This window comes from Micropterus salmoides, unplaced genomic scaffold (assembly GCF_014851395.1).
Source record: "Micropterus salmoides isolate LMB-PRFRI ecotype aquatic unplaced genomic scaffold, ASM1485139v1 Ms_hic_scaffold_13, whole genome shotgun sequence".
Lineage (NCBI taxonomy): Eukaryota > Metazoa > Chordata > Actinopteri > Centrarchiformes > Centrarchidae > Micropterus > Micropterus salmoides.
The window spans coordinates 12585039-12601977 of NW_024040374.1; the positions used below are offsets into that span (position 1 = coordinate 12585039).

Below are 16939 nucleotides of genomic sequence, written 5' to 3' on the forward strand. Positions count from 1 at the left end.
CATTAAAAATATAGCTATGTCTTTTATACAACCAGACATTGACTTGGTCATAATCTTTTCATTATTAATACATTTCATTTCATTGTGAACGGGAAGTGATAATTAAATGTGACATTTATTACATTGCTTACACAAGGTAGAACAGGGCACTCATATGTGTGTGTATATATATTTGTATTTAATATGTTATATGTATGAATGCAAACATTTGTTATTGTATGTCTAAGGACATCATAGTCTTGGTCTTGCTGTATCTGTTAATATGGTTGCTTTAAATTAAGACAAAGAAAAATGTTACTAGGCACATTTTACTATAACATGTTAAATTGCGAGGGGGGGGGAGTACATGTATTATGCCTATTACTCACAGCATGTTCAAACATACCTTGGTTGGACATTGTATTTTAGGAGAATAAAGCTGAGCTGTTCTTGTGATTGAATGAGATGGCAGACATTTCATTCTCTACAACTCTCTAAAAATTAAACAACAGTCCACATCTTGTACAGGCTTGTACAGCAGCATTGCCACCCATGCTCTGTGGTGAACTGACGTCAGGTTTCAAGGTGCCCACTGCATCTCCACACACAGACCCACCTTCCCAAACATATATACACACACACTTATAGAAACACACACGCACAGTCTAAGCCACCCACTACTAAACCAGACCTGACTGGTTGACGTTTCTTCACAGTGAAGCACTTCCTTTAATGGCCCCCGGCCTCATCCCCTGTCTCCCCTGGAGTTTGCCTGTCTTACCCCAGATGCCTCTCAGGAGCATGACGAGAGAGAGAGAGAGAGAGAGAGAGAGAGAGAGATGGATAAACAGAATTTTTTTCCCTTTGTTTTTTTCCACCCTCCACCTCTTCTCCTCACAGGCAGGGGATTTTTGGAGCTGTCCTAGACAATTACTCCTCTCTCTTGTCTATGCTATGTCTATCACAGTGGCACACCACATCAGGGAAACAGCCTATATTGTGTGTTTTTCTTTCGATTACTGGACCCTTGCTTTGGGAATTTATAATAACTATCAGGTAGGGCAAAGACACAGTATTAGAGAAACATGTCAGAAAGCCTTCCAATCGGCTGAAAACACATCTGCTTAGATACAGTCATGAAAACCAATGTAGTTACCATCTCTACCACACACTAACAAAAGAATGATGAATCTGTATCTAGCTTTTTTCTGCAGTAAATGGGTAAGAATGTGTGCAAGAACTTTCCGTGTAGCTTCCTTGTGTTCATGAGTTTAAAAGGTATAATCATACAATGCAAAATTTAGTTTATTGATTCAAGAAATTATGAGCAAGTAAAGGCAATCTATGCTTTTTTTTAACCATTCACTTTCACCACATGCAAGTCAGTGGACACTCAGGGCCGTATCTTAGGTTAAGAGCATACAGTGAATAAATCAAATGTTATTGACTCTGAGAAATACTGACTGCAGCAGTTGTTTGTTTATTTGAATGCATCAAGTGGAGTGTGGGGTTATAGGGGCTGGCTCTTGAAATCTGAAAAAATAAAATAACTAAAGATAATACATAAAATAAGTTCAGGAAGCAATTACTATTTTCTTTAGTATTTGCTAATAAGTGGTTAAAACACTAAATATAAACAATAGCAACAGAAATAACAAAAACAAACTCTATATATTGTGTGCCATTGTGTGACATATAAGTAGGCTGACATTATTTCAAAGCTTTATGTTATAATAATTTCAAATATAGCAGCCTGTGATGTTATATGGACAAAACCTTGGGTCCCTTCTTTGCCTATAATGGACAGGAAATTATGCTCAAATGCTACACACTATTACCCTGCTCTCCATGAGGGTAAAAAATGGTTTCCTGCCTAGGGCTATGTATAAAAAGGTTTTCCTTTACTTGGTTTCTGTTTCTGGTTATTTGCCATCTATTCCTCTCTTCCTTGATTCTCCTGGCTTTCACATTTGACAAAACGGTGGCCATAGCTGCTACCTGTGGTGGTTGCTGCCATTTGTTCTCCACAATATCCCCCTCTTGGCAGCCATCACTGTCTTTCTTTGGCAAACAAGCTGTCTACTTGCTGTTTAGCTCAGTGATGATGATAGCTTTATGAATGTGGCCTAATATGGAATGTGTTCAGATTTGGAGGTGGTGTAGAAAGTGTTTGCAGGCCACCAACGGTCATAACTGTCTGAACAGTCAGTTTACATGCCAGACTAAAGATCTTGTCTTTTACATCTACAATTTAGCCACTTGAAATGTAGGGTTTAACAGCACGACTCTTCTTACTGGACATTCGTGTTATTTACATATACAATGTACACATAAAAAATTAAACAACACACATTGTAAATGCAAAAATTGTCTAAACATAGTCAACCAACAGTTACTTTAAATTCTAAAGTAAAATGCTTTCCACTGTAAATGCATAAAAAATGCCAACAAGAACGGAAACATCAAATAATTGGTCTACCCTGTGGGGTCTTCATATGTTCAGAAAGATGACCCAACAAACTCATTTCGCAGTGCAATAACCAATGCTGCAAACTTCTGCCTTACTTTCAATGTTCCTGACTTTTTCAATCTTTTGGTCTCGCTCTCTCTTCCTTTGTAACTCGTTTCCTCTGCCCCTCTTCTTTCTCTCATATGGTCTTTCAGACTGTTTCTCTCGGGTTGTATTTTGGAGATTTGGATGTAAATGTTGCCCTTGGTGGCTAGATGTGCTAGGTGTGGAGAATACCAATGGGACATCAAACGTCTTTCTGAGAACAGAGCAGGGGGGTAGAGGTTGAGTGCTGGTTGTATAATAACCATTATTCAGCTGAGATGGCTATCCGGAGAGGGCTATCGGCACAGGGGCAAGAGACGCTGTGATTAGATTTCCCCTGTGTTGCTATTCTTCTCTGTCCCTTATATTTCTGTGTCACTGTTCCCCTTTGTCTTCCTTTGTATGTTTCTCAAGCAATTCAGGAATCCCATTGGTCATAGAATTCAGGAATGTCACAGAGAGATGCATTAAAGATAGGGAAAGTACAGAGCTTCCATTTTGTTTGGTTGGAAGATATACATTTGGTTACATAGCCCCACAAATCATCAACTCTCACAACCACAGAAGAGAACGCTTCAAAGTGAAACAGACGGGTGTACTGTGTTCGGTCGGAATTAAGACCAGAAGTTTACACCTGGTTTCACATATTCTTCAACAGTTGGTAGCTCTTAGCTCACAGCAAAACCAGACTGATCTCTTTCAAAACATGCAAAGCAAGTTCATGTTCTTGAACTTACTCGGGGTTAGGAAACGTTCACTGGGTTCTTATTAGTCAACTTTATCAACTCAAATATGTGGTGGACAGAACCTTGTAGACTCAACTGTTATGGTGAAAATTGGTGGAATATACTGAACATTAAGTCGGGCCTCAACCAAATTCTGGTTAGTGCTTTACATGTGCATGTTTGGAAATGTATTCATGTCGTTCCAGTAAATATTTCAAACATAGCATTTGCCAATATAGACATGCATAGACCATTCATGCACATATGCAGTAAAGAAAATAGACTACAGAAACTCCCTATAACACGGGCACTCTGCTCTTTTCTCTGGCCTGTCTATTTGATGTGAACAGCTATGGCTGTAATGTAGGTGCAGAGCAAATGAAACTACATTATTTAGAGTCTGAGCAGCTGGGTCTGTCCGTTAGTTAAACATCTGTTTATTCAGATGGCATTTATTCCATCAGTATTCTTCAACCTCTATTACTGTGTTTATCATCTCCTCTCTCCATTCTAATCTTAACATCTGATTCCCTTTCTTTCTCTTTCTCTTTTGCTCCCCATTTCATTTGCTCTCACCCTGTCTCTCTCCCAGCAGCCCTTCTGTGGTATTAATGCACAGACCTGCTTAAAGCCTGTGTCTCTATGCTGTGGCGCTGGGTAATCAGTTAACCTGATTACACTGCTGATGAAATTAAATCATTTCAGTAAGTGAAAATAATAATATGAGTAATAGGTGTGGGGGATGGTTGAGCCCCCCACGGCATTTGTTGTAGTCCCAGCCAGTTGAGCTTTACCTCTCTTCCTCTCTCTCTTGCTCTTTCCACTCTGTGTGATAATTGATGGCGCAGAAGAAGCATCTTTGAAGCCAATGTGTCAGACATGTTGACATCAGATGAAAATTTATGACATATGTAGTATAATAATATAAAGATCCATATACAGCATAATATCCTGACTATCACTGCCAGGGTTACTGGTTCAATTTCCTGTGTAACCTACGTGGTAGAGCTGGGCACTAACACTCTCGGGTAAAGTGTAATACATATGTGTTGTAATAGCTAATTGAGTAAAGCATGTTACCAGCACTACGAAAGTTGCAGGTTATATTCTTTGTGTAGGTCAGTGGGTAGAGAAAGGCGCTGGAACTGCCTGACACTAGAATTAAGTGGAGCATAGGTTGGGTATTCTATTCATGGCGCAGTAAAGTGTGTTTAATAACACATTATTACATTGTATGTGCAGCAAATGGTGAATACTAGGTTATTAATAGGGCTGGACCCGAATATTTGAATATTCGACCGTTGGGTACACATTTGATTTTCAATTATGAGATTCGATTATTGAGGGGGTTTTTTGCGCGCCTGACCTTCACCTACAGCAGCGAACGTAACACTCCAGTTCACATCAAAGGGAAAATGAAATGAAGCCCTCAGCTGTGTGGGAGCACTTTAAACTGAGTGATGACAGCAGTAGTGTGGAAGTTATGGTGTTATGTTCAAACACATGTGTTATGTATTAATTTTACAATTGCTTAATTTCATTACAGATCAAAACAGTCAAATTTCAAAAATCAGTATCAATGTAGGCTGGAAACAAACAGCAACAAAATGAACGCATTTAAATAAGCCTAATTATATTAGGCCGATTGTAGAAGAAGAGCATTTTGATGCTATAATGAAAATTAAAAGTGAATTTTGCATAATAACGTGTTAGATTTAGTTCCGCTACCGGAAACACCACTCGTCCCATGCGCTCTGCGCCTGGACCCCCACCCGGCTAAACTATTCCCGGATTCGGCTCTAGACCTGCTCAGATCCGACTCTCTCACTCTGGACTCTTAGCTACAGTTCCCCCTGCTCTGTACAGCAGCCACCAACCCGGTTCGGCACAAAACAAAGATTTTGTTATAATCACTCAGTTAGCCTAGCTATGAGAACAAATAACCGGAGCGCTCTCTTTTTTTCTTTCTCTCTCACACACGCACACACAGACAGACTTGCGCACCCATGCCGCTGCTATCTCTCCCCCATCCGATCCTCCCTCACTCAGCAGAACTTAGTGGGCATTTATCCTTCTTCTGCTGTTCTGCTTCTATCCATTAAATACATAGCTGTAGCTCGTGAAAAAAACATGTTTAAACAATCACCATAACGGGACCGCTGAGCAGCGAAGCTTCAGTTTTTCGCTCTTAATTACTATGGAAGTGTCGAAGCTCAAAAATTGACATTCGGGCCAGCCCTAGATATTATCTATATCTATCAAATGCTATGTATCATTTTTATGCTGATGACACTGTTATTTAGTGTACTGCATCATCTACTGCACAAGCCCTTGATCTTTTGCAGTCTGCTTTCAATATTGTTCAGAACCGTTTAAAACAGCTTAAGTTGGTCTTAAATGCAGAAAAGTCCAAAGTAATTCTATTCACAAACTCTAGACAACTTCCAGTTAACTACTTCAAGCATCTCAACTTTTGAAGGAAATGAAAGTGTAAACTGCTTCAGAACTCATATTGGCAACCTGGTTTCTAAGCTCAAGATGAAGCTTGGCTTTCTCTACAGATCAAAATCATGCTTATCCATTCAAGCTAGAAAATACCTGGTGACGGCCACTTTTCTTCCCATATTAGATTATGGTGATCTGATATGAATGATTCTGCCCAATGCCTACAGAAATCGGATGTTGTGTATCATTGTGCATTGTGTTTTTTCACTGGTTGTATGTTCTTGCTGCTCTGGAAAATATGAAAGTGCCCACCAAATGGCATATTTAATCACAAAATGCTTTTGTATAGCGCTGTATAGTTCTTTAGGAATCTGTACATACATACATACATACATACCAGAAAAAGAGATTATTTGGTAGGAGTGAATCACTGGAAATGGGATTAGTCAGGAGAGTTAAATGAATCTAAAGGACGGACCTTTTAAGAGGGCTACACTTAGCATGATAGAAAGCAGAATGCAACAGCAGGCATGAGTCAGTAGATTAACAGCCGGGCAGTGGCTAAGCTAACCAGAGGCTGATTAAAGGCTTTGCACCTGTCACTTGTGTAATAATATTAAATGGCAAAGCAAAATTAAAGACAATTATGGATAATGATGGCACTCAAGCCAGCCCAAAACCCCACAGAGAATGATGAACATCAAAATCTAGATAAGGTCAACTAGAGCTTGTATTTGCCGATCATGCCAGCTGTTGCATGGAGTAGACATGTACTTTGCCATCACAGTAACCATTGGTTACTTTTCTTCCTGCTGCATGTCTTGAAAACCTACTCTAATTAACAGATGCACTGAGATGCAATCTTTGAAACATGTCCAAATCCTGCTGAATAGTTTCCAAAGTGTGGTCATCTTGAGAAAATATGAATTATTCGTTGCTGAAAACCTATTTTTGCAGATAAATGTTTTTTCCATCTGATTAACTACAGAATGGTTTCAGTGGTGTCTATGCAAGGCCTTAGTTATTGCTGCTTAAGTGCTATACATCACAGCAGCAGAGAGGACCAAGCTGAGCTGTCCAGATGACAATCATCAGCATATGCCAACAAGTATAGAAACACTGACCAATTTTGCAATTAATGGGATCAATCATGTTGCATGTTGTTAAGATTAAGATTCTCCTTAAGTGCCCTCACCTTTTCTGTTGAAGTAAATGTAGCTGTGAAGTGGTCAGAGATTTTTTTTACTTTTCTAACCTAATGGGTGAAGCATGTTTTGACATCTTTCAAACCAGGAAGAGGATCATCAGATAAGACTCAAGGAGATAGATTATTTGGTTTTATTTGGTGATATTTTAGCTTTAGAATTTACACTTTGATGAAGAAACTTAAAGGTGAATGAATGTGTAATGTGGTAAAAAGTGGTATGGTATTTTGAAAATCATTGACATGGTGCAGGGTGTAACTGCAACATGTATCTTATAGCACTGTAGCGTGATGATTGCTGGCCTAAGTGAGAAAGGCTGCTCTGGGCAAAAGAGAAACCGAGACGTTGTCATTGACCAATTGTGTACATGACTCAATTCTATTTGGCCTGTATTTCTCATCACACAGGACCCCCTGTACACATCATTGAATTGTAAGTGCTATGCCATTATGGGGGACTTGCCCCGTGGGAATTCTAGGATACTATCAATCCATGTCATTGGTTGCCTTCTCCCCTTCACAGTCAGAGTTGCTAACCCTGAAGGAACACGCCCTCAATGAGTGATCTATTTTTGCATGGCCGCCTTTATCGACAGAGCCTGTAAGCTTCATGGGAAAAGATGGTATCAGACTCTATTCCTGGGGAAGTAAGTAACCAGCATATATGCCCTTTTTTTCAGGAAAGGCTGCAGGTATGTTAGCAATAGCATAATCTCTCTATGAACCCACCATCCCTGCTTCTTGTTTACTGCTGTTATGGTCGGTTTGTTTGTTCGCCCACCTTTATCTGCCCTCCCTTGCTCCTTCAGGCAGATTCCTTCTGTCGCTTGACTAATTTCATTAGTCTCAAATCCACTTACTCTATGTATGTTTTCAGCTTCATTACTGTAGTCTGTGTAGGCTTTTGTCTATTGTTTCATACGACTCAGAGTTACTAACGTGATGTGCAGTATAGATAGACATAAAATACAGCAACATAAAATACATCAGATGTGAGTCAGACCAGACCTACCCTTCACAGATATCCTTCTCCAACAGACAGAACTAGCTAGAGGGGTACGACAGTGCAGCACCTTTTATGGCATCTTATACATGGATCATTGATGACACACAGAAGAGGGAGTTTCTGAGAACATATTGCTCTGTCATGTTCTGAAGTTTCTAAAGTGAAGTGTAGGCTTGCCATTGCTTTTCTAAGCTTCAGGGGAACCTGGCATAAAGAGATTATACAGGGGTGATCATTAATAATCGATGGGGAGGATATAGCACAGAGCCTAAAACAGTGTAAACGCCTGTTCTTCTTTGAACCTAGTATTGAAATATTCATCATGCTCAGCTGATGTCAGCCTTAGTTAGAGGTAACCTGTCTGGACTTAGTTTTGATGCTCTCAGGTTCTTCCTTCTGTTCTCCCATGTGTCTTTTGTTTTTCCATGATTCAATATTTCATAATGTAAATACATACTGCCCCTCTTCTCCATACAATCCTAGTAAATAATGTACACAAACACTGCAGTTTTCTTTTCCTAATTTATCTTGGTGACTAAAGAATAAAATACTAAAAAAGTTTTAGGGCAAATTCATTGTGTAAGCTGCATTAATCAATAATATAATGACATTCTTGCTGTCTGTTTGCCATCCTTTTAATGTGAAATAATTGGGATGACATTGGTCAAAAGTAGAAGATTTTGAAATAAGTATGACTTTAATCCATCATGATTTCATTGCTCACAGTCACAAAGTAGAAAATGTAATACCGCCGCTGAGTCTGTGACCGTAAAACTCAACTTACTGACCTAATTACCCTAAATTTAGCACTCCCCGGGTGCCAACAACACCACCATGATGTCTGCAGAGTGGACATGAGGTCTTTGGTTCTCCAGATGAACAGTGACCAATGCTGTGCCACTGGCTAGCATATTAGTCAGTCAGTCTTCTCTGAGTTGCGATGTGGACTTCTGATGCATATTACAGCTCAGGGTACTTCCCCCTCAGCTCTCATCATCTAAGAATGAGTCACTGCTCTGGCTCCATTCGGGGTAGAGGTCAAGTGATCTGACCCATGGGACTAATTGCCCCAAGAGAGCATGAAGTCTGCATTTGTAGAACATTGACCATAGAGCACACTACACTCTCTTCTCATAATAGGGAAATAATTGTGTAGTACTGAGTGCCTTGACTTGAGTGTCATTTATTTCACCAAACATGGGGAAAGTAAAGAAAGAAAGTGCCGGGATTATCAGGCATTTTTTCTGTTTTTACTTTTCACTCAATTGTATCCCCCTCCAATATGCATTTCAAGCCAATCATTTACTGCATTATATACAGAGAATACATGCAGAGAGTCACTATCCTAAACAGGATTGTTTCTGTAACCATTAGTTAGATAATTGTGTAAGTAAGTGTCCTACACCAGTACAGAGGCTGGCGAAACAAGCCTTCAGGTCTTGTTCCTGGACTTGGCCAAGCTCAAACTTGAGACCCTTATCTCTTTAAATTATTTTAAACTTAGAATTATGGATGTGCTCACTGCTAGCTGCAGTTGCTTCAATTAACTGAACATCACATGACTAAATATTGCTGCCTTGTTAATGCACTGTATTATGTAATTTTTTTTTTTTTCCTGTAACTATTGCTTCTGTTGTGATCTGATGTTGCTGCTCATGTTATGTATTTGTTTCTGCTATTTGACCCTGCCTTGGCTAGGTCTCACTTGTAAAAGACATTTTAATCTCAATGTGTTAAATAAAGAATGCTGGCTCATTTTCTGAGAAAGTGAAAATCAAAGGTCAAAAGCTCGAAGCTTGCTTTTCTTGATCTTTGTTCTTAAATGTCTTCAATGCCTTAACACAGCCCTCTGGGCGAGCTGGATTTTTCATGAAATGCAGATTTGGGAATGAGATTATATGATTTCACGTTTTATAGTAACATGATCACTATCCTAATGTTAAAATTACAAGCACACTTAAGTACACATAATACTACAGTATGTTAGTACAATCATTTACCTTCTGACATTCATTTTGTCATTTACATATTACATATTTAATGCTTACAGGTCAGTATTAGCTAAGTCCTACATGTGACAGATCCTTTGTCTTATTTTAGTTAAATTTCTATTGTGTTACATTTGTGTTCTCAGCTCTAGCAATTATGGAAATTATTTCAGTCATAAAGGCTGGTTTTGTAAGTCAGAGGACTTACATACCCTGTTATTCTATTCTTTTCACAGAGGACCTACTCCCACCAGGCTTCCCTAACATTGACATGGGCCCTCAACTCAAAGTGGTGGAGCGTACTCGAACAGCCACCATGCTTTGTGCTGCCAGTGGCAACCCTGACCCAGAAATCACCTGGTACAAAGACTTCCTGCCCATTGACCCCAGTGCAAGTAATGGGCGAATCAAACAACTACGCTCAGGTAAGAAAAGCCCTAGCATTATGTTGTTTGTTTTTTTCCCTCTTATTAACTTCAGCACTTGTTTCATTTCCCAGGACATTTTGGAAATAGTTAACATGGTTGTTTTTGTGCTTTGCGTTGCCCAGTCTTTTTTCACCCAAAAATGTGTTAGATAATGTGAGAAGTGTGATTGGGAACGCTTTGTTAGCTTTTCAACAGATTCATATGTCCAGCTTGGGAGCACATATAATTGTTTGGTATCAGTTGCTGCAACACTCACTGAAACTTCATATCACTTTCATGTGGAAAATTTGTTGACATATAAACCTTTTAGGTGCTGAAAACTATGCTTCGTTTTTTTAGGTTAATGACAGTGGTAAAGTACAGATGTAACAATATATTTTGCTTCAAAAAGTAAAACAAATGGGTGTTCACCCAACTAAACTTGGGTGTTTACTATGTTTAAAGCATTTTAAATCACGAGGGCAAGCTAAATTTCCTAGATTACAACATGAAAAGAATACCATAATCCAAAGGTTGAACGTTATAGCCATGTTATTATGACATTAGAAAATCATCCAAAAGATGTGACAAATTAAGTTTAAGTTTATTACTGAATCAGGGCAAATGATTTACAACATCCCAGAAGTGTGTCATAGTAGACAATATGAGCAAGGTCCACATTCTACTGACACAACTCAGTGGTGGATATGTTATGTTGTTCCCATTGATTAAACCCTACTGAGAGGCCCAGTAAAGCAAAGTCTAATTATATAGCTAATTAAGTCTAGGCCCTAGAGTGGCCATGGGCAATAAGGGGTAGATATTTTAGGTCGATGATTTGTCACCATTCAAAAAATCCATTGACTCCTATTTGATGTGTTGCTGCAAACGTAAATCAGCGTAGACAACACTAAATAAAGAGTCTATTGCCATTGAGTTCCTGCACCGGTTGTGGCCTTTGTGAGCTGTACACTCCAAGGAATCAATTTGTCATGTCATTATTGTATATGCCTTGCCAAATACAGTCCACAGCTCCCTAAGATGCTTTAATTTTAGATATGTTTCATGTTTAACTTGCTGGTGCACTTTGGTTTTGAGGTAGACATTTGACTTTTAAGATTTCAAAACAAAACCAAAATATGCGTGACTATTTTCTTTCTCCAGGGTGATTTGCTACAATTTACTGAAAACTGTTTCTTGGTTCATAGTGACCCGGGGACCTCCTCTGGGGATGTGAGGTTGTCCTGAGATGCTTTGGAGAAGGCTGTCAGCCAGTGCTTATTACTTTAGACAACGAGCCTCCACAGGGGACTTTTAGGGAAAGAGCTCTAACATTAATGTTTTCACCTTCATACTCATGTTCTTGCACTGTCAGCCTTCTCCTAAACATTTTAGGCCTTTATCCTTAAAGGTGTACTGTGGTGTTTTTTGAAAACAAACAAAAGTTGTTTACTTTCAGTGTTTCTCACAAAAATGTACAATTTGTTTCCAAGAGTTCTAACAAACATGTTAGTGCCTCCTCATAAAACACAAGTGGACCCACTTGCAAAAACATTGCTCCATAGTGGTCAAAAACTCCACCGGGTACCTTTAACTGTTCAGATTCACTGAACCTTGTAATAAAGTTGTCATGATATCACAATTTTACCCTACTAATAATACTAATATGTATTAGTGTAATAGCACACCAAGAATAATGGATGATATTTTAGATTCATGGTTTATGAGTTGTTACTAGGCAAGAACAAACTTTTAGCTTTGACAGGTACTGTATAATTTCAGTCAATTTTGATCATTTTATCTTGCAAAGCAAATGACTTGAGTGGCGTAAATATGTTATAACAATTCTAATTGTGATTTCAGAGCTTGACTGCAGTTTTATCTAATCATTGTGGTATTGCAGTACTTGGGTAATATTGTAGAATCATGGAACTTTAACAGACATTATTTAAAATTGCTTGTTTTGCATTTAAGTTTTACCATGTTGGAAAGAAAAAAATGATGACGGCTATTAAAGAAATTCAAGATGTATAGAGAATTACAGAAATGTTAGAGATTTTGTTCTTTGTTTCTCATGTAAATTCAGACTGTCTACTCCACCAGCTGTTTCTTATGTTGTATATAATCTTAAGGAGGGTCAGCTCTATCTAGAAATTGGGTTACCTGGTGTCCTTGTCAACATGGCTTTGAGTTTTAAGCATCTGTAGATGATGGACAAAGACATTCAGCCTCATGCCTGTTGTCTAACCTTTGTATCATCTGTCTTTATCTGTGTCATGATTTTTAAATTGTCTCTGTGTGTCTTGTCTAACTGAAACAGACTGCTGTTTTGTTGTCTTTCTCTTTTTGTTTTGTCTGTATTTGTGTCTGAAACTCGGATGTGTCTTAGTGCACATCTCGAAGTCTTCAACACATTACATTTGGATGTGACCCATAACACAAATTAAAACTGGTGAAAAAACTATTACAACCAAAAACATTCAACTGAAAAATAAGACTTGATTTGATATTATTTGAATTATTTTACAGTTGACACACAAATGGGTTCATTTGATTTTTTATTTGTCTAATTAGAATTATAAATAGTAAATTGAATTTATGTTGAACAAGAAGTTACATTATGTAACTTGAAAATGTATTGCTCCTTCCACTTTTTCTGGTAATGGTAATTAAAACTAATATACTAAGGTCACAAGACCCATATGACCCGCCTAAACTGTAGTTACTTTAATTCTTGCGTGGTAGTCACTTTCAACCTCAGCCTAAAATCAACTGTGTTGTTCTTCCCCTTTTTTCTATTTACTTTCCTCTTGTTTTGTCATTTTCAGAAAGCTTTGGTAAGTGTCTTGCAAAGCCCTGCAAGCCCTCCCACTCTCCTTCAAGCAGATGGCATTTTTAAACAACTTTCCAAAATGCATGCATCCTCTGCTTTCCTCTCACCCTCATCCTCTTTTGCCACTTGTTCCCTATGTTCTGTTTCAGTTTATCCTTAACTTTTACTTTTGTTTCGTCCACACTCCTCCTTACGCCTCCCTCCCAGCAAGCACAGGAGTTGGGGATGGAGTGGTTAGGTATCATAGCCCACCTTTGAGCAGCACAGTTTATTTTTATATGTGGAAGACTTGCCAAGCAAGTCTTTTGAAGCAACATCCTGCTTTACATGAATGCTAATATGCATAGTAAGACTTAGAAACTGCCCAGTTCAACCACCTTTTGTCTTTACTGGTCTGCTTGGGTTCTTAATTATCTTGTACAAAGTTACCTTGGAAGTAACTCTTGCATTATGTACTTTTCCCAGGACCATGTTATACAGGTTTTACACTGCTGATGCCCCCTGTCTCTTCTATTCCTTTCTCTCTGCTGTGTTGCAAGACAGCAGGCTTTGAGAAAATAATTTGACTCTGTTTGAATCCAAGACAATTATTCCTGTGTAGCCACAGCCTTCAATATTTGTATCTTCTTGGAGTGATATATAGAACACACTTTGCTCTAGTAATACATATGACTCTGATTTTGTGCTTAGATGTACACAGTTGAACCTCAGCCTTCACAATAACAAAAATACCTTTGGAAAGTGCAGCAAGTGCTGATAGAGGCTGAAATAATGTTGAGTTCTTTCCAGGAGGAGGCCACTGCAGGACCGCTGTATGGCTGAGCCCTCCAATCCCAAACTTGGGCTGGGTCGACCCTCAGGAGAGCATTTTCTTCTCTCGCCAAATTGGCTCACATCCCCACTGGCTTACAAATCTCTAGCTAAGGCTCTATTGCACATGCTAGAGGGCGAGGGCTCAAGTGATAGTTACAGTTGGCAACAGTCTGTACTCCTCCTGACTTTTTGAATTACTTGCAAAAAATATACCCAGCCACTTTAAGCTGGGCATATTTTACTTACAGTTTAAACTATATGTAAATGCAGGAGGGCAGAAAAGGAAATTACTTTCCCTTGTTTCACTACCAATGCTTTTGTAAGGTAATGTCGGCTTTGGGGCTTGTCTTTTTTCTGTAGCTCTTTTGCTGGAAAGCTCCTTCAGTAACCAGGCAGGATTTATGCTGATGAGAAAACGGCCTGTCTGCCCAAGCTCACTAGGCTGCCAACTTTTCATGTCATCAGCACTTTGAGTAGCCATCTTGGGTCTCCTCGTTTTACTATCTAGTGTTTGTTCAGTTTTTTTCCCCAGTGATATATGCACTAACAAAAATCAACAAACAGAACAGGTAAAGCCTTTGATATACAGAAGTTGATCATTTCTGGGGGCTACCTGTTTGCCCTTTTGCTTCAGGCCCACTCTCAAGATTCAGAGGGTAACTCTGAGACTGATGGGTCTTCTCTCATAGATTTTGATGAAATATGCTGTTTTTCCATTACCAGTACCAGCTCAACTCACCTCGACTCGACTCGCTGGTTGTCATAGCAACGCCACACACAACTGCCGCGACTAGGGCTCACAGTATATTGGGGCTCAACAGCGCGTTATGGGTATTATCGCATTTTTCATCAATTAAGTAATTTGGTGCCGTATAGCAAAGTAAGACTGTCTGTATCTGTCACCTCACTGCACAACGAGCCGCTAACAGCAGCTTTATGGTCTGAGCAAGCTAGCTGCTGGGTGCTAGTCAACAACATTGCCAAGCAAACTCCTTTTTGTAGTTTGACCGTGTCTTTTTCAGATGTAGCTATATCATTACCTTCAGGGCATGTCTATCAAGTGAATTTACATGCCACAGCAACGCACGTGTAGAGCAGAATGGGCTGTCCACAACTAATCATTGCGCTGTAGTAACGTTATAACTAAATTTCCACAGAAAGCAACATGAAAAACAGCTGCAGGCTCCGACACACTATACTCCTTAGTTAGTGAGATTCAAATAAGGCTTACTGTCCACAGTTTCTCTGGACTGTCCCTCAGGATCACAATATTAGTCCAACATCGCCGAGTGTGCTAGCCACATTAGCCGCGCAATATACTAACGCCAAGTTAGCTAACCTTTAAAATAAACAGTAAAACAACACAAAACATGGCAACACTTACAGTTTCAGAGTTTGTAGCGAGTCACGTACAGCCCATGGCGATCCATCCTTGAACCGTTACAGAGCTTGTTACGGTTGTGGAACTTTTGAAGTACTTATTAATTTAACACGCCCTGAAGTGTACAGTATGAACATTGCGGTTGTTGCGACGCTTGACCAATAGCGCAGTATTTCAATTTTGTGTTTAATTCAATGCAACACACACCAGCGACCCACACACAGCTGTCTCTTGATTTAAATTAAAACGTTTCAACATTACTCAGAATGTAAAGACAGATAAGCGGTATGAAAACCAGCTGTGTTTTCCTCTGCCGTTGTTGCTGCAGCGGTCTCTGTGACGGTGGGACCAGAGGGCTCTGTGAGCGGGCAGCTGGCCGGGCTCGCGAGCTCCTCCCGCGGGTTGGCGCAAGCTTCCCCCGCCGCCACTTGAGGAGCTCCTCAACTCCGAAGACTTTCAAGCACATTTTTGTTCCGCCATCACTTCTCGTAAAACTGTCAATATTTGAAATCTACACAGTTGATTTCTCCTCAAAACTTCTCAGAAGTGAATTAGTGATGAAATAATGTATGAAAATTGTAAAATATAGAAATATCAGGCGCGCGCAATGATGACGCAGTAAATGTTGATGATTCTCTCTGACCAATGAGCAGTGTACCGTTTTTTCACGTCACATTTTTGTATCGCCTCAGCTCGCTTGGAACCTAAACAGAGGTGATAGGAAAAAAAGTACCTGGAAGTAGTTTCAGGTACAACTTGGAAAACCAAAAAAAGGCGAGGCGAGTCAAGACGAGCTGGTACCGTGCAGTGGAAAAGGGGCTATAGAGACTTCTGTGTGGAAACGAGGTAGGAGAAAGGAGATCTTGTGAAGTGTGTTAGCAAACACGATTTCAAAACTCAGCCTCTAGCTCCTGCCAATGAATCCAACCGCTCTCATGTGACCTTAAATACAATACAATGCAAAAACTGATCTGAATTATTCCCACCTAAACCAAAAGGCAACATCGTAATTACAATTTTGATTATATATACCAGAACATAGAGCTTACAGCTTTTGCTAGAGAGCTTACGAGCTAGCTGACTGGTTCCTTATGTGCCAGATCATGCTGTGCTGGCGGGGCATTGATATTTGCGTCAGGGTCCCCCAAGGAGCTACTCTAGAGGTGTGGAGGGAGCCTGACATTTCTCTCCAAGTCCCTGTGGCTGCAGACCTCAGGCCCTCGCTGCCTTGTCAGCCAGAACAGATTAACTAGAGGCCAGAGAGACAGTGAGAGGATTGGGAGGAGTGCATATTCATTAATATTAAGGTCCCTTTTAATATAAAGGTTTAAAATCGTGACCTGACATTGAAAGGCTTCCTTACACATAAAGATATATGCACATTCCAATGTAATATATGAATCATGCTGAGTTCAATTGCGCTGAATCTGAAATGTGCAAGAAAACACTCACATTTGTTGGCATCAAAGCTGCTCTGCAGGGAGTGCCTAGGACCTCTGCAGATGTGGTAACAACAGCCAGGTTTTCCCTGAGACCTGCTGCGACACCACCAGGATTTCAGACGGGTGTCTGTGGTGATGAGAAGGTCAGCCAGGCGCCCTCAG

At 39.7% G+C, this 16939-nt stretch overlaps 1 protein-coding gene across 18 annotated transcripts in view; it reads left to right on the forward strand.

Annotated features, from left to right (window-relative positions):
* Positions 1-16939, forward strand: part of ptprsa (protein tyrosine phosphatase receptor type Sa) — a 242735-nt gene that overhangs the window by 133776 nt on the left and 92020 nt on the right. For 10 of the 18 annotated variants that reach the window (XM_038715595.1, XM_038715598.1, XM_038715599.1 and 7 more), the window contains exon 5: positions 10138-10326. In XM_038715595.1, the coding sequence (XP_038571523.1) occupies positions 10138-10326 (189 nt within the window). Of the gene's footprint in view, positions 1-10137; positions 10327-13136; positions 13146-16939 lie in introns of all 18 variants that reach the window. The other 8 variants (XM_038715594.1, XM_038715593.1, XM_038715601.1 and 5 more) reach the window with 1 other exon arrangement.